Source organism: Martes martes, assembly GCF_963455335.1.
Source record: "Martes martes genome assembly, chromosome: 15".
NCBI classification, from domain to species: domain Eukaryota; kingdom Metazoa; phylum Chordata; class Mammalia; order Carnivora; family Mustelidae; genus Martes; species Martes martes.
In genome coordinates this window covers 54,817,817-54,843,470 of record NC_137903.1, presented here as the reverse complement: position 1 = coordinate 54,843,470, position 25,654 = coordinate 54,817,817, and the positions used below count along the sequence as shown (strand labels likewise).

The window sequence follows — 25,654 nt, the reverse complement described above, 5'->3', positions numbered from 1 at the left end:
TATGGTTACAGGACTATTCAAGATCCAGGTAAATCTCTTGGACTCATTTTCCTTCCACTTTTAATTCATTTAGTCAGAAATATATTGGTGCTTACTGGGATACAGGCTCAGTTCTAACATGGCAGTGAACAAAACTGATGAAGACTTTGCCCACATGGAACTTAGCATCGAGAGGCAGAACCAACAATAAGCAAATACATGTGAGAAGGAGATAAGTTCTGTGGTGAAAGGTAAATAGAAGAAGGGGAAAGGGGATGCCGGAGGGGTGAGTTGGGAGTTACTGTTTTATCTAGAGCGGTCACTTCATTAAGAAAGGGATGTTTGGCCAGTGACCTGAAGGAAGTGAGGGGGGAGCATTGTGGATATGTGAGAGAACAGTATCTCAGCAAGGGAGAACAATTAGACTTGGAGCCCAGAGTGTGCTTGGCATATAAGAAGTAGCAAGGTTACTGTGGCTGGAGCAGAATGGGAAGAGCTTGGAGGTAGGGAGGCAGGTGGGAAGATCCTCTGTGGTCTTAATAGGCCACTTTAGGAACTTGACTTTTTTTTTTTTGTTTAGCACGAACATGGAGGGAGGGATTCAGGGGCAGAGGGAGAGAGAGAATCTCAAGTAGGCTCCATGCCCCAGTGTGGAGCCCAATACGGGGCTTGGTGTCACAACCCCAAGATCATGACCTGAGCCAGAATCAAGAGTCAGACCCTTAACTGACTGAGCCACTCAGGTGCTCCAAGAACTTGTTTTTTCTTCTGACTAGATAGGAGGTGGTTGAGGGATATTGAGCAAAGGAATGACAAGATAGGGATCCCTCTGGCCGCTTTGTGGAAAATGTAGTCTAGGAGGGGAAAGGCAAAAGCAGGAGACCAGTATGGGCATTTTTGCAGCAATCCAGGTGAAAATAATTGTGGCTTGCACAAAGTGTTAGTGGTAGAGGTGGTGAGAAATGGTCATTAGATTCTGATTCTATTTTGAAGATACAACTGACATGATTCTGCTTTACATGCCTGCAAGGTTTTCAGCTCACAGAACTGAAAGAATGGAATTCCCATTTACTAAGATGGGGAAAGCTATGGGAGGGGTGGATTTAGAGGAAAAAATCAGGGATTCAGTTTTGGACTTGTGAGTATGAGATGCTTCTGAAATATCCAAGTGGCATTGAGTAGGCATTTGGATATACCAGGCAGGATTTTAGGAGAGAGATTGAAAACGTTTATTGTTCTTATTAATGAATCCCTTATTTTAACTGGAGAAGAAAAGGTGAGAAAAGAATTGTATTTAGTCCAGACCACATGTGTTATTAAAACTTTGAGTTCCTAAGAATTAGGGATCATGTCATTTCCATCATCTGTATCCCAGCATTTAGGAGAATACTTGGTACATAGAAGATGCTCTGTGTATAATTGCCTTATACTGAGTAGGTCAGAGAAGAGGTGAAATGCCTGGGTTGGAAGGAATGCCTGCAAGTGTGGATACACCAGACAGGCCGGGAATGGGAAAGAGTTTTGCGCCAAGTCACTTGGGGACTTGAGGGGTGAAATGATTCTCTTTTTATTAACTAGTTTTTTTCAAAAAAATTTATGAAACTAGTATATAAAGCAATATTTTTGAACTACATATAGAGGTATATAAAGTAAAAATAAAAATTCTTCCTTCCTAGTCACTTTAATGCCCAGTTCTACTCTCTAGAGATAGGGGAAAATTTCCAGTGTGTATAAACATATACTTCCCACCTGTCTGGTTAAATAAAATGGATCTTACAAATTGTTCTATGGCTTGTTTTCTTCCCCATCTTAACAATGTACCTTCGACAGCTTTCCTTGTCAGTACATATAGGTCTGCATTAAGACCAGTGTAGTGATTAGAAACAGGGATTCTAGAGCCAGACTACATTAGTTTGTGTGACCTTGGGCAAGGTGTTTAATGTTTTTGTGCCTCCATTTCCTTATCTATAAAATAGGGATGATAATTATCTACCTCATACAGTTGATGGGAGGATTAAGTAGTTGATATATGTAAAGCACTTAGTGCCTGGCACCTGGTAAACTGTGTGTATTTCCAAGTGTTGCTGTTGCTGTTTTGAATAAAGAATATTTGGTTGTACTGATACTATAATTTATTTAACTCCTCCCTTATTAATTGGTGTTTAAATTGTTTCTAGTACTTTTTCCTATATATCTTTGTGTATTTTTGTTTTCTTTTTTGAGAAGTATTTATAGCATGAATTTCTTGACGTAGAATTGCTAGTTCAAAAAATGATTTTGATCATTGTTCCAGCAGTATTTCATCGTATATGTTAAAGTCAAGTCCTAATTCTGGTCAAGCAAATTTAACAAATATTCTTTGCAGTCTTTCAGAAAACCAATAAATTAAAATTTAATAAGAGTTTTTATTAAACTTTATGAATTGCTGATTTCATTAGCTTAAAATAGCTAATATCTCTAAGTTTTATATGCTTCAGTGAGGCTTATAAAGGTGTCATTCATATTTCTGAAGTGTTAAAAATTGTAAATATGTTAGGTATTTTCTACTTATATTTTGAGATTTAGCAACAATGGGTTTTTTTAAAAGGATAATGTTTTTAATGTTACAGTTATACTGTTGACATTTGTGTAAGTTTATCTGTTAGGCCTGATCTTAATTTGATAGAAAGTAAAACACACTCAGCTTTTGTGGGTGAGAAATTTCAAAGGAAATAACATGTTCTTATAAGTTTTGTGATTTTCATGATTTTGTCATTGAAAAAAAGTATGGGATAGGACCAAAATTTTGTTTCCATAGTTCTGTATCAAACATTAAATGTAACCGGGCACCCAGGAAAGAATGGAGAAGGGCTAAAACAGTTTCATTCTCTTTTGAAAAATGCAGAGTTTTTATAATTCATTCTATGGTACTTGTTTAGGTTAGGAACAAATGTCATGAAGATAGTGCCAACCATCACATTTAAAAATTCTATGTAATAATGAGAAGAATAGAAATTAAGGGAGATGACATATTTGACTAAACAAATTGGTCAGCTTGCTATCATTCAGTAAAGGCAAGTTGCTGTGAAGATGGCATTACACAGGCATATAGGAGTAAATTCTGGTATAGCCTATCTATAAAGGAGTTTCACAACATGTATCAGAAGCATTAAACATATTCATGCTTTTTGATCTAGTATTTTCATTTCTGAAATTCTGTCCTGACGAAATTATCAAGGATGTTAAGTACTTCATGTAAAAGTACATATTATTTTAGTTATAAAATAGTAAAAGATTGGAAACAGTGTAAATGTCCAACAGTGGAGGAACATGTAAATACCTCATAGTGTCTGTCACATGGTTATACTATATAGCCACTGAAGTTCATGGTCTCCTGAAAATTAGAAAATGTTTATGATGTGATGTTAGTCACAAATAAAAAGTCTGGAAATAAATGTACAAATAGTTAATAGTGTTTTTTAAAAAAGATTTATCCATTTATTAGGGAGGGAGAGCGCTTGAGTGTACTCTCATGAATGGGGGTAGGATAGAGGGGAGAGAGAGACGCCCAAGCGGATTTCCTGTGAGCATGGAGCCCAGTGTGCGGCTCGATCCCATGACCCATGAGATCATGACCTGAGGCAAAATCAAGAGTCGAATGCTTAACTAACTGAACCACCCAGGCACCTGTAGTTAATAGTTTTATATTATTATTGTATTTGTATTATATTATTATAAATAGATTTGTATTATTTTGAATTTTTCTCTTCTTTTTTGTATTTAATTTTTTGAGACCATATATTTGTTTTACAGCAGGAAGGAAGCATGACCCAAAATAATGATACTAATATTTATAGACCCTTATTCTTAAAAGATTTTCAAACTACTTGGAAAGATGTCATCTTTTTGTAACCCGATTTAATATTTATTTAATACCTATTTTTTTACATGCTCCTTGTAGTTTTGAAGATCCTATAGTCTGGTAGAGGAGATGGTAAAAGTATAGAAGTATGAAAGTAATAATTACCATGAAACAGAACATTTTAAATGTTAAAAGAGGGACTGAGTGATATAAAAGATTCAGAGAATCTGAATCCACTGAGGACATGTCAAGAAATTGGTAAAAGAAAACAAATTCCTGAGGAACCATCAAGAATGGTTAGAATTTTCACAAGTAGATATTGGAGAAACTAATAAGAAAAAAAATTCTTTAAGTGGTAGGTATAGTTTGAGCAAAAGCCCAGCACGGGTTATATTTGGAGGAATCCAGTTCAGATGAATTATTCGGTGAGTTGAAGGGGAGGACCGGATCATAGCTTGACACATTGTATTACCGAGGGGTTCAATGCCTCTGTGGAGTTGGTACATACATTATTTAGTAGGCGGAGGGAATTTGGGTTCTTGAATGGAGAAGTAATATAAGTCTGTGCTAAAATGGAAGATTAGTGGGCAGCAGTTAGTATGATAGAATGATACAGAAAGGAGTTAAAGCAGGGATCTAGTTGTAGCCATAAAGTTATTCCAAGAAACAGACTGACCAGAGGAATCAGTAGAAGAGGAAGACTGCATAAAATATTATGGACATGTCCTGTAGGACTCAGAAACTTGCCCAGAAGAACAAGGGAGGAAAAATAATCTAAGATTGGCTTGAAGAGGAAGTGATGGGGGACAAGGAGGAGAAAGAATTTAAGGACAATGAATTTTAGATTTCAGCAGTTCATCCAAGTGAACTTGGCCTAAGAATGTATGCAACTTCTCTTAGAACTTTACTGGGTACTGTTTCTTGCTGTTATTGGAACTTTGCAACTGCAAAGACTATCTACTTTGTGTTGGCACATCTCATTCTGATGAGTTATCATTTGGGTTAAAGCAGCACTGACTGAATGCCCGTCATGTCCTGCACACTGTTTAGGCAGTAGATACAGAAAGATGAAAAAGACGGTCCTGTCCTCACAGTCGTCCCCATCTAGGAGAATGGAAAACAACACACACTGTTTCAGTTGGACTGCTTACAAGAATCCCAGCTCCGGGTTCAGGCTTTATTGTTAGTGTGCCACAACAGACGTATTTGTGATAAGAGGAATGTGGCTATTGTTGTCAGATGATGAAGAAGAGGTGGAATCAATGCATAGCCTCTTTTGTGAGTTTCAAAGCTATATATGAACCTTAAGTTTTATTTGAATATGGGGAAATACGAAACACTAAGTATAATCTAGTGAGGACAGAAAGTTAGCTAAGAAAAAGGAGAGGGAAAAGTTAAACACCATAATGTCCAATACTGCTAATTATTGTCAAAATGGGAGAAGATTATTAACTAGGTCACAGGGAGAGATGCCTCAGTATCTTAGGATTAATATTATGACAGTTATCCTTTATTATACATTTACTTTATAGTAGGCACAGTACTCGGGCTATTTACTGAGTTCCTCTAAATGAAATGAAATGCCAAGTACAAAAGGATTTTTTTGGATGCTTCCACTAACCTTTTTATACATATAATTGACTGTCAGAGATTATTTCTCTTAAGATTGTTACCCTTGGTATAGGATGCTTAATAAGGACATTAAAAATGTGCTGGGGAAAAAAAATTGCCTTCTCCATGTTAATAGAGGGATTTATTTTTAACACATTATTTCCCATTTTTGGAAGCTATGGTTAACATTGTCACAAAGTATGCATCTGCAATTATCATTTATAAGATTTCTAGATCAGATTTAACTATTATAATACAATGAAGCTTTCGTAGGTTTTTGATACTTACAGTTATTTGTTCAAAGATTCTAATGAGCAAAACAGGTGGAGTTTTTAATGGTTAACAGAACACAAAAAGACAAATAAGGGGAAATAACTAATAAATATTCCTGGTAAAACATTGGCTTCCTTTATGTTTATTTGATTTCTAAGATTTCTTTGAAATTGATTTTTTAAAAAAGATTTTATTTATTTATTTGGCAGAGAGAGATCACAAGTAGGCAGAGAAGCAGGCAGAGAGAGAGGGGGAAGCAGGCTCCCTGTTGAGCAGAGAGTCTGATGCAGGGCTCGATCCCAGGACCCTGAGATCATGACCTGAGCTGAAGGCAGAGGCTTTAACCCATTGAGCCATCCAGGCGCCCCTGAAATTGATTTTTACGATTTTACTTTTCCATAGGTTTTGCGTATATCTCAGAATACAGAACCAGAATTACAATAGTTGGCCACATTAATGGCTGCCCAATCAATTTTCCTCAGTTGCTTTACTTGGTCTTATACCATATATGATGTGTTTGGGGGGGATGGGAAAAATGTTATTAATATGTCATTTACAATGGCGTCATTATATACCTGATGCCGTATCTCCCCTCTAATCTTGGACTGGGCATAATATAGAATATTATGGAATAATACTGTTGATTTTTACCCCCTATAGTCTATACAATTTTAAGAGGACTTATTTATGTATTTCCACTTGGCCAAGGGGCCATGCTTCAAAAAATTATTACATAAACAGCTCAGAACGTAATCAGATGTTTCTGCAGCTAAATCATATTTAAAGCAGTGTTCTACTGTGGGATTTCATATTAGTATTTGTTAAACTAATTTCAAAGGGAAAGATAGGTTGTCATTTAAAAGATAACTGGTATCAGGAGATATGTTTAAAACTGTACTCAACAGTCAGCAATAACAAGAAAGCATTTCATTAAAATGCTTGTTTTACAGCACACTTGATATTAATGGGTATCATTGTCTTGCGTTTGGTTGATTATTAGAATGCTCTTTGTTTTTCTGAGGGCTTCAATAGGTAACCATTACTTTGGGGATCTTAAAAATTTTTTTGGTTATACTTGTTCACAGGTGGCAAACTCTGGTCATATATCAGTAAGTTTCTAAACAGAAGCCCTGAAGAAAGCTTTGACATCGGGGAAGTGAAAAAATCTACACTTACCAAAGTTCACCTTCAACAGCCAACTTCTAGTCCTCAGGACAGCAGCAGCTTTGACTCCAGAGGAAGTGATGGTGGAACCACGCTCAAAGTTCTGCCGTTGAAGACTAGTCTTACTCCAAGCTCTCAAGATGATAGTAACCAAGATGAAGAAGGCCAGGATAGCTCTCCAAAATGGCCAGATTCTGGCTCAAGTTCAGAAGAAGAATGTACTACTAGTTATTTGACATTATGCAATGAATATGGGCAAGAAAAGATTGAACCAGGGTCATTGAATGAGGAGCCTTTCATGAAGATTGGAGGGAATGGTGTTGATACCAAAGTTACTGAAAGCTTCCCAGCACACCTTGCTGCTGGCAGTGACAGCCCCAGCACCCAGCAGATAGCTCATGAGCTGAAGTTCTTTGCTGGAGATGATGATGTAGAAGCAGTTAGTTCTCCAAGAACGTCAGATTCCCTTAGTAGATCTAAAAACAGCCCCATGGAATTCTTTAGGATAGACAGTAAGGATAGCACTAGTGAACTGCTAGGCCTTGATTTTGGAGAAAAACTGTATAGTCTAAAGTCAGAGCCTCTGAAACCATTTTTCACTCTTCCAGATGGAGACAGCACTTCCAGGAGTTTCAGTGGTAGTGAAAGCAAGGTAGAGTTTCTAGCTCAGGACACCATTAGCAGGGGCTCAGATGACTCTGTCCCAGTCATTTCTTTTAAAGATGCTGCTTTCGATGATGTCACTGGCACTGATGAGGGAAGGCCTGACCTTCTTGTAAATCTCCCTGGTGAACTGGAGCCGACCAGAGATGGTGCAGCAGTGGCAACGACGAAGTGTCCGCAGACCGACATAGGCATAATTGAAAGTAAACTGTTGGAAGCCCCCGATGTTTTATGCCTTCGACTTAGTACTGAAAAACGCCAAGCAAGAGAAGGAGAAGGCACAGAGGAATTGAGTGATCCCTCTGGACCTACATCCCAGAGTCTAGCCGAGAAACACAATGCCCAGGGAGATCTTGGGATGTTATTTGTAGCAGCTGCTGATCATTGTAGTTCAGGAGATGTGTCTTTGTTACACAGCTCCAGTTCTACGTTCCAAGGACTTGGAGTGTTCGAGTCAGCAGTAACTGCAGACAACACAGAAGAAAGCTTATTCCATATTCCTAACCCACTCTCAGGTGCTAATGAATATAATGTAAACACAGACACTTTAAAAACTGAAGAAGTATTGCTGTTTACAGATCAAACGGAGGATTTGGCTAAAGAGGAACTGACTTTATTTCAGAGAGACCCAGAGACTAAGGGAGAGAGTGGATTAGCCCTAGAAGGAGACAAGGAAATACATCAGATTTTTGAGGACCTTGATAAAAAATTAGCACTAAACTCCAGGTTTTACATCCCCGAGGGCTGCATTCAAAGATGGGCAGCTGAAATGGTGGTAGCCCTTGATGCTTTACATAGAGAGGGAATTGTGTGCCGCGATTTGAACCCAAACAACATCTTATTGAATGATAGAGGTCAGGAACTTTTGCAAATGCATTTCTTTTTATTCGCTGTTGCTTCCAATTAACTGAGTAGGCGTTTTATCTTGTAATTAGTATCTTCATTTCCTGTCTAGAGCTTCATTATCAGTGCAGCAAATTCACCCCCAGTAATAGCTTCTAGTACTTAATGATGCCATTATTCTTAATGATACTGTTTTTAGCTACAAAAGGAGTAATTACAGTTCACTTCTGCAGAAAATGGAAGAGAAAAATGTTTTGATTTCTCCTGTCGTTTTGTTTTTAGGACACATTCAGCTAACGTATTTTAGCAGGTGGAGTGAGGTTGAAGATTCCTGTGACAGCGATGCCATAGAGAGAATGTACTGTGCCCCAGGTTAGAGCAATCTCCTAAAATGTTTCACTTGAAAAAGTAGTTCAGCAGCTCTCTTTTCTTTGCAGAAGTTGTGTTTTTCACTCACAGTTCACATGTGTTGGATTTGAGTATCTCTTTAATCCTCCAAAAAAGAAAATTTGGAAATTAAAGCATTGTATATTCCAATAGAGGGATATGTGTGTGTGTGTGTGTGTGTGTGTGTGTGTGTGTGTGTGTGTGTATTTGTTGTTGTTAAACAGGTTTGTACTTTAGAACTGACACTGAAGTCTGTCTTAGACATGTCGTAACTTCTTGGTGTTTAGAAGGACCTTTAAATACCCCAAACCGCTTTAACTGCATGGTTAGCCGACAAAGGGGGTAAAATTCCTAAGGGTAAAATGGATAATAAAAAAAAAGTGGAATTAAAAAAATGCAATATTGTGACTTCAGTGATAAGCCAAGCTGGGGTTGTAGAGCAGATTTTAGAGTTCTTTTCTGTATCTGAGACATTTTAGGAAGCATGTTCTTCATGGTTTAAAATAGCCAGTTTATTTAGCCAAATATTTGACACAACAGGTTTCTCTTGCTCTTACTGTATTGTCTTTGTTTCTTAAAAATTAGAGATTTATTTCTGGGATGTGTTAGATCCTTTGCTGATAATGATAGGTCATTTAAGCATCTGAATTGGATTTGAGTTAGTGTCTCTGTCAGTGCAGATGGGGCTATATCTGAACCCAAAGTTTGTTCACCTTTTGCCTAGCTTTCAGCCTCTTTGGATGGTCAAAGTTGCTTCACTTGTCACCCCAATAGCTTTCAAAGGAGGTTCAAACTGATTATGTTGACATGATCCGCTTAGTTGTTGATTAATACAGTATTTAATGCTTCCTAGCTAACCACCGTATTATTGATGCTAACATTGCTTCCCTGCATAATGGGAAATGATTATAATTAGGATTGAAAGAGCTATATTGTTTTTAGTTACAACCTTCATTGTTAAGAATTATTCCTGTATTGGGGAATAGCAAAGTTTTTCAAGCTACAAAGCAAATATCCTAAAACTATTTCCTGAAAACAATGATTTGAATTTTTTTCTTACTGTTATACCTTTTCTTTTCCACTTCCTTCCCTCAAGTTAGAGGTGTTTGATTTTATTTTTTTCCTAGGGGCAATAGAGCATTCCTATATTTTAGTTTCTCTCAAGTAGATAATATTATGCTGTTTCTTTTGAAGCCTTATTAGTATGATTTAGTTAATGGGATAACAAAAATAATTTCATAGTGCAATCACTTTATGATGGTTATCTGTTTCTTTTTTTTTTTTTTTTTTTGTACTTCACCCCCTTTTCTAATTTAATAAATAACATTTTAGGTACCAGTGTACATAAGTACATACAATGAATTTGGAGGTTTTAGAATCAAAATTAAATCTGGGAGTTCTTTGACATGAAACCTGTTAAATCCAGAAGTGAAGTGCAGTATAAACATCACATCAAAACCAAATGTTTGTGAGACATTGTTTAATATTTATAACTGACTCCTTATTTCCTATTTTTATTTTCACTCTCTTATTGAAAACTATAGGGTCTTCCTTTGGCATTCCAGCAGATTGTTTCTTCAGGGTACAGTCCTATTTACTTTAACATTCATAGCACGTTGGCATCCTGAGAATTTTAATATATGTGGAACAAAGCTATATTGCATTCATCAACTAATACATACTTTTAATTTTGTGTACCGAAATACTGAGTTTAATCCAGATCAGTTTCCAGATTTTCCTTTACAGCCTTTCCCCGGAAATCACAATTCTAATAGTTTACCAGCAGGTGGCAGTCTACCATTAATGGATTTTTACTGTCATCTTCCAGGTTGCCCTTCACTAACATTTGAAAAAAGCTGTCATCTGAAGAAGGGCTTTGTTTTAATTATTTGCATGAAAGAATTGTACTTTCAAGCTTTGTGAGTTGCAGAAGTGTTCTAGCATTATGGCATGCACTGAACAATGTGGAAAGTCTCTTCTATTCTTTGGGCCTATTAATTTGTTTTATCAGTTGGGGGGAAACAAAACCAGCAGTGGCCTTCACTGAAAAGTAAAGCTAGTGTTGTAATATAGATGGTCATAAACCCAGAGAATTACAGAACACAGTTAAGTCCGTGTTCTCCTGCCCCTTGCTTATAATGCAAAGGAACTGGGACAAAAAATTGTAAATTACTGTTTATTTCAAGAGGGAATAGTGGTGCCACTGATAAAAACTGTAAGTAGGCTTTCCTCCTCTTCTCAAAGGGTGGGAGCAATGCTAAAATGCTAATATTTCAGTGCTTAAAAGTCACAAATCCATTAATACATGGGGACAGAGAGTACTTAGTCATCTTCTGGTCAGCCCTTAGAAACACTGCAGGGTTGCAGTCATTCTCTCCCACATTCCCTCTGCCTTTCCGCTTTCCAACTCTAACCTTAGTATTATTGTCCAAGTAACTCTAAAGCATGTTAAGCTGCTGATGTTTGGTTAGAAAGTAAAGTTGTCATAAGATTGTGATGAGAACGATCCAGTTCTGTTTAAACAGCATGCAACCTCTACCCCTCCTCCCTCCTGGGAATCCTTATCACGTATTTGTCCTAAAAACATGATCCACCTGCCCTGTACTTTATAATATCAGCAGTGTATCTTTTCATCTTGTGGATGATGTGCCTTTATATTTTGAGAAAAATTTCCAGTAACAGATTCGATTTACATGGACAGAAACTTGAGCACATGCCAAACTAGCAGGGGGGCCATTATTCTGCTCTATAAATTCACAGAAACCTGTGAATCAACATGTTTTGGTCTAATTGAGGGGAAAAGCAAGATAGATAAATTTTGAAATGCAAATGATCACCTTCTGTTATTGAAGTATAGTTTCTGCCAACTTTGCGATCTCAGATTTTAAAAAGTCATAGTCATTTTAACAGTGTGTACTACCAAGGATATCTGATGTTCACCAGTTTCTACAACAACATGAAGAACTTTCTTAAAAAGTTGCCACTTTTTTATGTTAAAGAAAACAAGTCCGTAACAAAAAGACAAAACCCATGGTGCTTTCTCTGTCTACATCTGTGAAAAAGCGGGCAAATAAATGGCCGCAGCTGCAGGCCGATCAAGAGGGTCTTGAGAATACGAATTCACTGATCAAACCCAGCCCTGTTTTCAAAGTAGAAGCCATTCCTTTTAGGTTCACTTTGTATCCTTAGATTACCTAGGATGATTCTCTGGAAAGGTTTTATTTTAAATAAACATCATTCATGGTAAATGGGTTCCTTTCATACCAGAGAAACACAGGACAGAGTTCAGGAAGAGAAAGAGCAAAGAAATAGACCCCAAAGTGGAAACAGGTTGTATAGCGTGACAATATAAACATAATACTGTCTAGTTTCCACGTTAGGAAACTTTTAGATACTTTATTAAGAGACTTGTGGACTGGTTGCCCTATTTTTGGTGGTGAGCGGTTACAGAATAAAAACTGGAGTAAATTGATTATTCTTCTCTAGAGGACTTCTTTGTAGTTACTCTGATTTTCTTTCTTTTTTTTTTTTTAAGATTTTATTTATTTATTTGACAGACAGAGATCACAAGTAGGCAGAGAGGCAGGCAGAGAGAGAGGAGGGGAAGCAGGCTCCCCGCCGAGCAGAGAGCCTGATGCAGGGCTCGATCTGAGGGCCCTGAGATCATAACCCGAGCCGAAGGCAGTGGCTTTAACCCACTGAGCCACCCAGGCGCCCCTCTGATTTTATTTCTATATTTGTGTACACACACGCACGCACGCACACACACACACAGGATTTTATGTGCTCTATCATCATAACTATTAATTTATCATAACAGAATAAATTTTTGTTATAGCATTTTAAGTGTAAATGAAGAATAAAGTGTCAAGAAAGTATTTTTTTACCAGTATTTTTTCCCCTTAACAGTCTTGACCCTTCATTATAAAAAAGCAGCTAGAACCTGTAATAGCATATAAAATACAAAAGACTATATTTGAAAGTTTAATAAGCAATCTAAGGCAAGTGAGTAAAATTGTTTACATGTTCATTATTATGCTAATATAATCACTTCAGTTTCTTATTCTGGTCTTCACAGGTTGATACGGTATCCTATCCCTGTGTGTCCTTCACCTTTATTTTCCACTCCATTATGAGCCTTTATAAATGCTTGAATTTTACATTGATATTTCTCGTTGAATACTTTTCAGACTTTAGAATTTATAGGTGAATATGTGTGTAATTGAAGAAGTCCAAACTGCTTTTTACTGCAGTCCGATCTCCACGCTCCCAGATGTCAAATGACAGCTTTGCTTCCTCTCTTAGGCGATTTCACACTTGGAAACAGCTCACAGCTGACAGTGAAAAGTGAAACATAGAAAAATCATGCTGAAAACTATCGGTAAAATTCAGTTTTAGAGCATAACATTTATTTACTACCACCCTTTGCCCTTCTAGCCTGACTTTATCAAATAGTCCATGAATATATTTTTTGAGGGTAGTCTCCTCTGCCCTTTTTCATAAATGTATCTTACATGTTATTTGTTGCTTTTTAAACGTGGGGCTCCACGTGATAGTTTTGTATTTGATATTTAGATCTAGGACTCAGCCCATGGATGGTTTAAAATACCATGAGGATGTCATAAGTTTAAGATTTAGAATCATAAAGTGGAATTAAGAATTAATAACCTTCGGGGCACCTGGGTGGCTCAGTCATTAGGCATCTGCCTTTGGCTCAGGTCGTGGTCCCAGGGTCCTGGGATCGAGCCCTGCACTGGGCTCCCAACTCAGCGGGAGGCCTGCTTCTCCCTCTCCCACCCCGCCCCTGCATGTGTTCCCTCTCTCACTGTCTCTCTTTTTCTCTCTCTCTGTGTCAAATAAATAAAATCTTTAAAAAAAAAAAAAAAAGAATCACCAACCTTCAATATTTTTTCCACAACCATTAACTCATAAGTTGGCCTTAAGCATGTTATTTAAGACTTTCTAAACCTTAATTTACCACTAGTAAAACAGATTTGTTGAGTATAAAAAAAGATCACAACAGATATCAAATTACCTAATACCCTTCTTACACAAAATGTAGTCAGAATTCAAATTCATTTTATTTTTTTTTTTAAAGATTATTTATTTATTTGACAGACGGAGAGATCACAAGTAGGCAGAGAGGCAGGCAGAAGGAGAGGGAGAAGCAGGCTCCCCGCTGAGCAGAGAGCCCGATGTGGGGCTTGATCCCAGGACCCTGGGATCATGACCTGAGCCAAAGGCAGAGGCTTTAACCCACTGAGCCACCCAGGCACCCCTCAAATTCATTTTATTAAGGCAAGAATCCCCCCCCACCCCCCACCAAGGATAAATACTGATTTCTTATCTGCTCTTTAGTAGGGTGAAAATCATTATTTCACTTGAGGACTTTCAAAGTATATGTGTATGGATACACACACACACACACACACACACACACACACAGATTAATTTATTTGAGAGAGAGAAGGAGAGCACAAGTAGGCAGAGTGGCAGGCAGAGGGAGAGGGAGAAGCAGTCTCCTTGTGGAGCAGAGAGCCTGATGCGGGGCCCGATCCCAGGACCCTGGGATCATGACCCAAGCCCAAGGCAGATGGTTAACCAACTAAGCCACCCAGGCGCCCCTCCAAGTATATATTTTTACTCATTTATAGAGTATTTACATAATATATATGATGTGAAAATGAGGGATTTATGGATAGTATTTTCATTTGGAAGAGAAAAGCCAAGACACCTTTTGAGTAGGGTGAAATTTGATTGTCAAGATTCTCAAAAAACAAAATTGTTTAAGGAAGAAAGAATCATTTTGCATATGAGAATTTTGGGGTCTTAGGTAACTTCACCAAACATGAGGGAATGCAAAGTTGAGAGAGAAACCAAATGAATATAGATGTGTGTATATATACATTTTTAATTTTTTAAAAAAGATTTATTTATTTAATTATTTGACAGAGAGAGAGAGAGACAGAGAGAGAGACAGAGAGAGGGAACACAAGCAGGGGGAGTGGGAGAGGGATAAGCAGGCTTCCCACCTAGCAGGGAGCCCGATATGGGCCTCGATCCCAGGACCCTGGAATCATGACCTGAGCCGAAGGCAGCTGCTTAACGACTGAGCTACCCAGGCGCCCTAGATGTACATTTTTTCTTTTTTTTTTATTGTTCTTTTTAACTGCGACCCCCCCAACCTGTCAGCCCATACCTCCCCCTACCCCTGCAGTTCTTAGATGTACATTTTGAAATAATAATGATATAATCAGGAAATATGGATATATCTCTTGGGTAGGCTTTAATTTTTCCCCCCAAAGGAGAAAGAAGAAAAAAGCAAGAGGGAGCGATAGAAATAATTTTTAAAGAGTACAGTATTTGTGGTTAATATTTAAACATTATCTTTCAAACAGTAACTCTTTTGTTTGATTTACTCTTAAGCAAAACTTCACCAGTAACTCTTTTGTACATAGTGGATGCTCTAATGTTTTCCTTGAACAATTAGCAAGTACTTTTAGTCCTTTGCCTTTAGTTCTTATTGTCATAAAGACCAAATCTCAATCTTCTTTGGGAGAACCAGTAACTTTTCCAGTTTGCCATAGAACAGTGAAAATTTTACACTGATGAATATTCCCTGATGTACTTCACCCCTGTCTGTTGATGAAGCTTGTGCCATGAGTATAGAGTCATATTAAGATAAGCAAAAGAGCTTGCAGTCAACCCAAATCTTACCTAGTTCAGGCAAGCTTCTATCAACTTCTGTCAACTTCTATCTACTTCAGGCAACTTCTATCAAGTTCCCTCATGATAGAAAGATTAAAGAGTTGCTTTATATTGCTTTGAAAAGTCTGGAACCTTGGGATCCCTCCCTAGGTAAGGTGTATCTTGGATCTCTCACAAATCCCCCAGTGATGGGCCAGTCACCTTCACCTCTGTGTTAAGGTCACTCCATGTTGAAGTAGACCCTTTCTGAAATCATACTTCTCATCAGGACAAAATATGATTTGTCTCCACTGACAGGAATGAGGCAGAGTAATAGCAAAGTGTCCTATCCTTGTGATTTGGCACCTTCGTGGATAACATATTAGCTCTTCTCAGGAGAAGAAATTCTTTGGCCATTAGAACTAGAGAATTTTTAAGAGTCATTAATAATGTTTTCATGCGGAAGAGGTGAAATACAAGATCTCTGTATGTTTCATAAGACTACCCGTTATACCGGGGAGTGGGAGTTACCTCAAGCTTTAGATTATTAAGAGGAAATTAGTTTTAACCTCTTACTTACTCCTAATGATTTTCTTTCTGATCTTGGACAGATTCTTTTTTTAGAAGAGGAACATGAGACAAGATACTTGTAGTTTTAAGTAATAGCTGCATTGTAATGCTTCTTGATTTTCAGGTCTAAGTTGATTTTTGGCAACTATTTGGTTACTTAGCCTCACTACCATATTATTGTAAAAAGGAAAATGAACTGTCTTTTACCTCTGATCTTTAACGGAGAAGAGATAATAGTCTTAAATATTACGTACCAGAGCTACTGGCTAGCTGCTTTGACCAAAGCATCTGTTTCCATAGCATATAAAATTTTGTCAGTTTGTGTATGTGCTGCTGAAGCGAGCACAAAATTTTGTCAGTTTGCATCTCCATGAAGTAACCAGGGCTTACTCCTTCCAAGCAATTATTCACAAATGCTTCCTTCAAATAAATGTTTAAATATGCTAAGGTTTTAAAAAATTGATGACAAAGCAAATGGGATTCCTTAAGCTCCTTTAATAGCAGTGCATGAAGCTCTGGCTGCCTAACACGGCAACAGCGGTGGGGAGGGGGGGTAACTGCGTCTGTCATTTTCACAATTTTCAGTTAGCCTTTTTCTCATTAATCAACTTTAATGGCTTTGGTTGGTAACACTGTGACACCTGATGGCTATTCAGAATGGAGTTGTTGTGATATGATCAATGGAAAATGGAGCATGCTGTTGGTTTTTTTTTTTTTTTCCTACTAGAAATGCAGGGTGAGAGAGTAAGCAAGATTGTATAGAGCTCAGAATTATAATTGTAATCAGTCAACCAGAAGTCATCTGGTAGTTACCCATTTCTTATTTTATATCACATGAAGTATAGTAATGATACCTATAAACTCCCTTGAACAGGTAATTCTTGGTTCTGGAATGCTGAATCAAGTTAAATCAAGGAGATTGATGCAGCTTATGCAGATAAGTGCAGGAAAGCTCAGAACATGGTTGCCAGGTCACCCCCACAATGAGAAACTCAGAGCTAGGTAGCGAGAAAAAGGCAGATTTAAGTATTTGGTCAAGCCCAGCTCAAATTCTCTGAGTGCAGTGTGTCCTTATGTCCAAGTCTCCACAATACAGCTGGCCCAGGGTTTCAGGTAATTAAAATATGTGAAAAACCACTGGATTAATAAGGTGGTGGCAGGCAGCAAGGCTAGAGCCTGGGTTGAACCAAGAAAACAAGTGTGTGAAAGGTAGAGGCACACACTTCTCCCATCGCCTTATGGTGCAGTGAAGCGTGGAGCTCTGGCTGCTGCACACTTCTCTCTGGAAAGTGCTAGCCTCTGTCATCGGCCCTCTCTGGATAATACTCTACTGGATGAAAGGAATGTGATACTGATAATTTTTAAGTAGTTCATACACCCTGCTCAACAAATAAGGCATTTGAATAATAATTGAGTACAGAGTTGGAAAATTTTATGGAATGGGGAATGGAGAAGTAGGCAGCCAGCATTTTCTAAAGTAGGATAAAATATGGAGAAGGGGGAGCAAAGTGCTAATTCCAGGCTCTAGATAGTTTATCACTCTGAGTAAGATCTGCCTAAGAGATTTGAGACCTTGGGCAAGTACATTTCTTCTGTCCAAATGATTTCATTTAAAATACACGTTCTCTTGAACACTTGTGTACCTTCAGACTTTGAAACTTTAAATGTCTCAACTTTGATAATTTAGTTTATAGGTATTAGAGAAACAGTTCAGCCCTGGACTTAAAGTGAAATTTTATCCTCCTAGTTGATATGACTTTTAGTTGCAACATTTTTTGGAAACTTTTCAAAAAATTGTCTCTATATCTAAAATAATACCCTTGGGAAACTAAGAGGTGTAGTTGTCCTCCAGTTTACTTAAGTGAGTTTGTTTTGGGGGACATTAAGAGAATACTAACATACTAATTATCTCACCAGACTAGGAGCCAGATATCATAGGCAGTATATGCACCAGTAGCACCTTTCACGGGACTGGGTGCCTGGATTGCCACATTGAACAGGGGCATGGGAAACCCTGAGTTACCTCCCAGTCCTGTCTTCTTCCTGCTCCCGGGGCTTGTCAGCTTTTTCCTTTGCCACACGCCATCCCCTCAGAACAAACCGAGGCAGTCACCGCACTCAGCAGAGGGGAGCCCTGGAAGGCGCCCATCGCACCCCGATCTTTAAGCCAGCAGCATCACTTGCCTGGACTACCGCACTCATCAACTGACTGACCTCCATTCTCACCTGACTTTAATCTGCGTTTCATCCAGCAGCCAGGGTGTGCTTTAGATAATGTTTGGAACTTTCTAGCCTAACACATATAAAAGTGTGAAAGGACTTGACGTAGATCTCTATGCTTGATGGGACTTAAAGAAAATGAATGCGATGAAGCTTTTGTAGATGCTCTGAATCCTGGAATGAACTGTGGTAGAGAACACAAGATGGATGTATTTATTCAACAAGCACTTATTAAGTGCCTCCTGTGCCTAGGAGCTAGAAATAAAAGACATAATTGGTATAGGATTGACAGTTGATTTTGAAAACTTACATTAAAAAAAAAAGAGAGACTACCCAAACAGAAGACCTATACAATTGGTTACCTAGAATGTCAATAGACCTTTATTGGTAAATAGTTGCATTTATAGAATGGTAATTTACCACACCAACAAAAGATGTGCTTAGCTGTTTCTCTACTCACCATTTAGTTCCATATATTGTTGGATTTAAAAAAAAATTCTTTCTTCTGTGTTTCTTTCTCTTTGTTCTTTAGTCATCAGCTGTAGTGGAAGACTAATGCTCAGCCCCTGCATAGAAAATCTTTATACACAGCAAGAGCTGGTGAGAGAAATTGACTAGAATTTTGTAATTCTAGTCCCTTTCAATTAGCAACAGATGCTGCAGGGAAAGACTGTCTGTGTAGGAACACAGTACTAATGTTTCCATGCTCTAGCTGACATGGAATGCTCATTGCAGAAGAAAGATGTTCTTTTCCTTGGTCCAAGTATGTCACTAATGATAGACCAGATTTTTTTCCTTTTTTTTTCTTTTCCTGTTTTCTATTCCTATCTAAGGCCATGGTGGCTTAATTTTTATATTGTTTTATTCAGCAAAGATCTCTCTTTTTTTCTAAAAGCCAATGTATTTGTGTTACTTATGCTTCTTTTCCAGAAGTGAGGATTGCAATCCTTAAAGTCAGATACTTAAAATCAATTTTTTAAAAACTCTGTGGCATTAGAAAACTATATCTCCCCTTCTCTCCCAAAGTATACTTACTACAGATTATCATTTTAATTTATTACATAGATCTGTGCCTTTAGAATTGTTCCATCATTCTGATATTTGGATAAAGTGCTGTATCATTTATGTGACAAATTCTTCTAGCATCTAAATGTTGGTTTAATTTGACTATTACATAAATCCTTTATTTGCAACAATTGTTGCCATTTCATTGAGTTTTATATGCTCTCTTAATAGTTCCACAGTTAAAAAAAAAATAGTTCCACAGTTACTAGAACTTTGAGAGTGAAAAGAAATGAGGCTTCTAAGATTCTATTTATTAAAAAAGTATTAAAACAATTTGGGAGAAATATTTAAAAACTTGTTCTAAATGAAAATAGAGTTTCTCTATATGTGAAATTCTCTTCTAAGAAAATTCTGAACTTACTATATTTCCTATCAGATCCTATGAGGAAGATAGCAGCAACAGAGCATACTGCCAGAGAGAGGTTATGGAATTGTCTGGAGGTTTTGGCAATGGGCTTGGGCATCTGTGCGGTTAGGAAGGGTTAGGGGGAAGGATGAGATGGACCCTGTGTGGGTCTCCCTTGGTGAAAAACCAGGGAACAGAGTCAAGTGGTGTCATTAGTCTGAAACCGTGTCTTATCAGATCCATCCATCAAAGAACTAAATGTAGACTTTCAGATTCCCTTATTTATCAAGCAATACAATAGTAACAAACTCTTAAAGAAAAGTAAATTCTGAATTTCGGATGTTGAGGGTACCAAGTTGCCTAAAATGTAAGATCATTCGTCTTTGTCAAGCTTTGTGGAAAGGTTGGTCTTTATTTAAAGCTTGAGTTCGACATGCATTTTCTAGCTTTTTCAGTTCTATACAGTTTCCAGCACAGTATTATTGTTATATTTGGTTAGTTTTGAGTCATGTCTTTGGCAAACCCATGGTTTAAACTATGTAATTCGTCCCAAGAGGCTGTGTACCTGTACTTAAGTATATGTCGTGATTTCGGTAATCCTGGGCATCACATGATCTCTCCATGGTCCGAAAAGAGAGTGTATACTTCTGTTCCTTCACTTTTCATGTAGGTGTTGGACATTTTATGATTTCTTAAGTCCAAGCTTTCTGCTTTTTTGCTCCTGCATTTTTCAGGAGCAATGATTATTATAGCTACAGTTTTGGGGTCAGGTTAGCATTATTATTTTGGCTATAAGAGGGAGACTTAGTAAATTGATTATCATAAGGACTGTAAAACTCTCTTATTCTATGTTTTAGCAAACCCTTTGACAATATGGGTTACCAAGGCAGCGTTATTTTTCTGAAAAATATCTTGGCTTGTTGAAGAGTGTTCTATGAGGTGTTAAACATGAGTAAAACAAAGGTAGGCAAAGCACATTTTATGTTGTGATATCTTTATTGTTTTATTTAAACATGTTTATTCACTTGTGAAATATGATGGTTTGAATCATTAGTATGAATCAGTAAGGTCCTATATTGTGTTAAGAATGTTAGAATTGATAGTGCTAAAATGTGAATTCAACAATTTTACTTAACTGTTCTCACATATTTGATGTCATTTAAAAAATTTTAGATGGATTGAAACCTAATCTGGGGCCAGTTCTGTGTCTCCATTACATTAAAAGATGATAATGATTAGACTGACACTGATCCATTTTGTTTGTCACCAGGTCTGCTAGGGAAATGGAGTAGTGCTGTGGATAGAAAGGAGAGAAAGGAAGTTTGAGGAACGCTCATCATTTTAGCATAGTCCCGTTCTTTGGGGATGGTAGTTTAATGGAGGGAGAAGAAGTTTTGAGAAAGGCTCACGAGTGCTTTTGAAAACACTTTCAGGATCGTAAAACTACAGGTAGAAAGAATGTTAGAGATCTGGCTCCCCTCATTTTCAGAGTAAGCTTAGTATGACATACCCAGCCAGGGTCAGACAGTAGCGTGTCCAGAGCCCTGTCCATACGTTTCTTTGATTCAAAGACAAAAATCTAGGATTCTTTGATAACACCATCTCTTTTTGAGTTTTGTGGGAATAGCCTTGAGAATTTGGTTTTTTTCTTAGGGAATAGTTCATTTTTCCCCTCCATCACTTTGCTTAATGCCTATACTATAGTAAGTATTGCTGTGTTTGTGGAGAAGAGAGATAATATTTTGCCACCCTGGCAATTGCAAATACAGAGTATAGCAGTGGGGGAGGGGCATGTAGAAGCTTTACACAGTGGTTTTTGTAGGAAAAATAGGAAAATTGCCAAAACAGTGGTAAATTTATCCTTTAAAATATTTTTCTGCTTTTTTTTCAGATTTAAAAAATTCAAGATAGGAGTTTAATGGGATTTCCTAGCTTTACTGTGTTACACTTTTAAAATAGTCTCACAGATTTATTTGGTATTTCTTCATGTTCTCTGCTTTTGACATTAGATACATAGTGGTAGTCATCTTGTAGCTTTATATATAAATCAGTACTCTTGGTTTACGCTTCAAATTTTTGTATAGATTTTGCACGTAAAGCAGTTTTAAACCGTTGTTTTGGCAGTCATACAGCCTCAGGCTTCTTGTTGGCAGTGCAGTTTCAGGGTATATCTTTTTTTTAAGTAAGCCCCAAGCCTAGTGCGGAGCCCAGTGTGGGGCTTGGTTGTGATCAAGACCTGAGCCGGACACATAATCAACTGAGCCACCCAGGTGCCCCATATCATTACTTTTTAATATAAGAATGATTAGTCCTTAAACAGTGTTAAAAAAGACAGCCCAAATCCTTCATTCTGATTATTAAAAGAAAAAGGAAATTCTGTTTGAAAATCGTAAAGAAGAAATTCTACAAGTACTTACTCCAGTTGTAACATTTAAATCTCCTAGCCATTAAGAAGTTCCTCTTTCTATCTTGCCTAAATACACTCTTTGTTGTATTTTTGAGTCATCTGTGAAAATCAAGGTCAGTTGGTCATGATGTCAGTTTCACATTAATTAAGGAATCCCTGCTTAATATAAAGTCATTTTCAAAAGCTTCAAGCTGCATTCTAAGAGGATGGCTCCAAAACTTGTTTAGTGTCTTTTTCCCAGATTTCTGTGGAAAAAAAAAAATTACCTTTTCACAGTTGTTCTCCTTCTTTACCGGCCCAATCAGAATAAAGATGGCATTCAGCCTAGGCACCTTCATACTTTCAGAAGCAATTTTTCTTAGATTAGAATCAGAGGTCCCTTTCGGCCTGAGTACCATCAGAAAGTGTAAGCAAGTGACATCCAAGAGGAGGGAAGAAAGAGAAAGGGAAGAGGAAAAGAAGCTGGCTGTCGCTGGAAAAAAAGAAGAGGGGAAGATGAAGGAAAGACGGAATAAGAAATGAGGAGCACCGGAAGTAGACCAAAGTCAGAAGTGCTAGAGGAAAACCGACAGTGGTGTTGGATGCCGGTCGGTGCTTCCTGGAGCAGATAGCAAGCCGAGGGGGGAGGGGGACGTCGTTGGCTGTAGGGCCGACTTGGTCCTCTTGCTACTGCCTGGGTTGCCTCCCTCACGTTGGGGCCCGTCCACATTCAAAGCAGTATGTTGGTCATTATCTACCTGTTAAGGACTCTGACAGAAGACTGTGAGGGCTTTCAGAGCAGCATAAAACCAATGAACCTGTGCCTTGGATTCTTTTGTTGAGCCATTTCACAGAAACCAGTGACGGAGTACACGTTGTCTGCCTCATAAAGTGCCTCAGACTTTTCTACCCAAGTAGAGGTGTAGGGGTGTTGAGGTGATATGAAATGGGTACCCTAGGGGACAAGTGAAATGTCATCCTGAAGTTTCTCAGAAGTCTTTTTATCTTGTAAATCTAGGCAAATTGTGTATTGTGGCCCGTAATAGATATGAGTTTCCTTTGCTAGCAAAACATTGTCCCACTCCCTCTCACAAATATGAAAATCTTTGATGCCCAGGAAGATGGACTGTGCTTATCTGGTAGCTTCAAGGACCACCCAGCCATCACCCCCCTCCCCGCCCAACCCCGGGGCCACAGTGATAAATTTCACCTGGTGCATGTTCCCAGCAGCGAATACTGGAGAATGGGCATAACATGTAGCCTTGGGTGGGCTGGGCTGCACCGGCCATGACACCTTGGATCTTTTGCTGAGTAAAACGGTGCCTTTATAAATTATGTTAGCCACTGATTGTATTACATAGACTTCTCTGAGCAGCCCTCTGCTCAAATCTAATAGGAAACTTGGAGAGTGGCTCTAGTCTGGAGCTCCTCGGGGCATGTTTTTAGACCCTATAAAACCATCTAATTACTTTGCACAGTTTTCTTTGGGCTGATGGGTCAGATGTTCCTCCTTCTTGGGCGCACACACAATATTCTTTCCCCTCCGAAGGCATCCTACCTAAGTAGGTTCTCCACAAGGTTGCTTGGAAATTTTTAAATAATTCATGTAAAATGTTAAATCGTTCTTGACATAGAGTAAGCTGTCAATAAATGTTAGCTCCGACTTATTGTTGCAACTGTCCTCGCAATGCGTGCCTTCTGCGAGCAGAGCAGCCGCCATACGTGGAGAGTGAGACTTCATGCTGGTCAGTCATTCTGGGTCTTGAGCTGTAAGCTCATACCTCCTTCATAAAACCAAGAAGTATATACTTAATTACTATATGATTAAAGAAAATAGAATAACAAATTCTTGAGCAAAAAGTTACTTAAAAAAAACCCATTAACTATGCTAGCGGGAAAACTTGAACTTGGTTTCACATAATTTAGCGATGTGGCCAGCTAATGGAGTTCTGTGGAAGAACAGGGACTAGCATGGTGCCCAGTTTGTGCTGCTTATGTATGTTGGTTGAATGAATAAGATGGGTTGAGACCTGAATATACACACGCCCAAATAAGCGAGGCATTTAAATGTTATTTAATGCTCAGTGAGAAGGTATTTCAGAATTTTGAACAGGGAAATGATGTAATCCATTGCTTGCTTTAGACTGGACGGAAATGTTCAAGAAGTTATATTTGGGGACTGGACTATGGTCAGTTTTTTTACTTTTTTGAAGCTTCTAAGAACTTAGACCCTTCCTAAAGTTTTTAGAGCACGTTTTTGAAGTGACAGTGCCTCTCTCTGGGAAGGTTGAGAAGATGGTGGGGACAGTGAATTTGAACCTGGGAAGGGCAGCATAAGTACTTTGAATGAGAGCTCCCAAAGAGTTGTCCTTCAAGAGAATCACTATTTTAGGAAATCCTTGAGTGTCAAAATCATAGAAGTTAGAGCTAACGTTAACCAAGAGGCCCTTGGTTGTAACCCTCTTATAACCTTCCGTTATACATGAGATCAAGTGGATTCCTCAGGGCCCTTCACCCAGGCCTCCTGATTTCCAGTCTGCGTTGCGCTTTCTCATATGTAATACATTTACGCTGCAGAGAAAGGAGGCGGACTCTTAGGGAGGATTGGCCAGCATAGCTTCACCTTCCTGCTCCAGCACACCCGAATGTTTTCATGTTTTCTTGCTAGCTGTTTAAAATGCACCGCTTAGCTATTCATGTAGGTTCCTAAGTATAGGGATGGAAATAAACATGTTATCCCCTCAGAGGCAAATCACTAAAATATTTTGTCATCTTTTCCCACCAGTCTTTTTAAAAAATACATACTTCTAAAATTAGAATTCTCTTGTTTTATGCCTTGTTTTTTAATTTAATATATCCATTTACTTACATACTTAAACTTTATATGAGTACATCATTTAAAATGCTTATGTAGTAATATTCCATCATAATGATGTGTGTGTGTGCATACATACATACACATACACACACACACACAAATATATTTACAATGTATGTATAATTAAATCTCCGTTGTTAGGTCTCAGTTTTTCAAACAAGCTGCTGCTTTATGAATGCACATGACATCAACAGGCTTAGGAGACTTTTAGTCATTCACACAGTAGTTTGAGTAGTTAAAATCTATGTTTTCTTTTTACCACCTGTTTGAGAGGGGCTCGTTATAGAATGGAGGTTGTGATTTGGCCCCGAGCGCATCCCGGGAAGAACGACTGGGTAGGGGCTGGTGTGGAGAGAAGCACTCCTACATAGGCTGCTTGAGTTCCAGAAGAGGGTGGATGCCAGGATCTGGAAGATAATACCGAATAGGAGGAATTTCAATATTTCCATAGGAACGGCTCTTTTCTTTTTCTGGTCCACCTGGCCTTTGCTCCAAGGCTTAAACCTCAAGCTCTTTTCTGAGTTTTATGGTTCTTCTATGCAGTACTTGTACAAAGTATTGGTTAAAAGGCTGAGCACGTGAGCACCACTTCAGTTATTTCCAATTTCTGACCTAACTCCTTCAAAACTTTTGAGCTTTATTTGTATGAGTTGTGGCTTACCCTCCACCCAGATATTGAGTGTGTTGTGTCAGCCAAATGGAAGTGAACGGTTAGACATTGACAGGCTTAGTGACTAATCG

General features: G+C 38.2%; 1 protein-coding gene across 5 annotated transcripts in view; it reads left to right on the top strand.

Annotated features, from left to right (window-relative positions):
* The window catches only part of RPS6KC1 (ribosomal protein S6 kinase C1), a 178,413-nt gene that overhangs the window by 139,039 nt on the left and 13,720 nt on the right, over nt 1-25,654 (top strand). For all 5 annotated transcript variants that reach the window (XM_080824321.1, XM_080824319.1, XM_080824322.1 and 2 more), the window contains 2 exons: nt 6,790-8,385; nt 8,657-8,746. In XM_080824321.1, the coding sequence (XP_080680447.1) occupies nt 6,790-8,385; nt 8,657-8,746 (1,686 nt within the window). The remainder of the gene's footprint in view (nt 1-6,789; nt 8,386-8,656; nt 8,747-25,654) is intronic.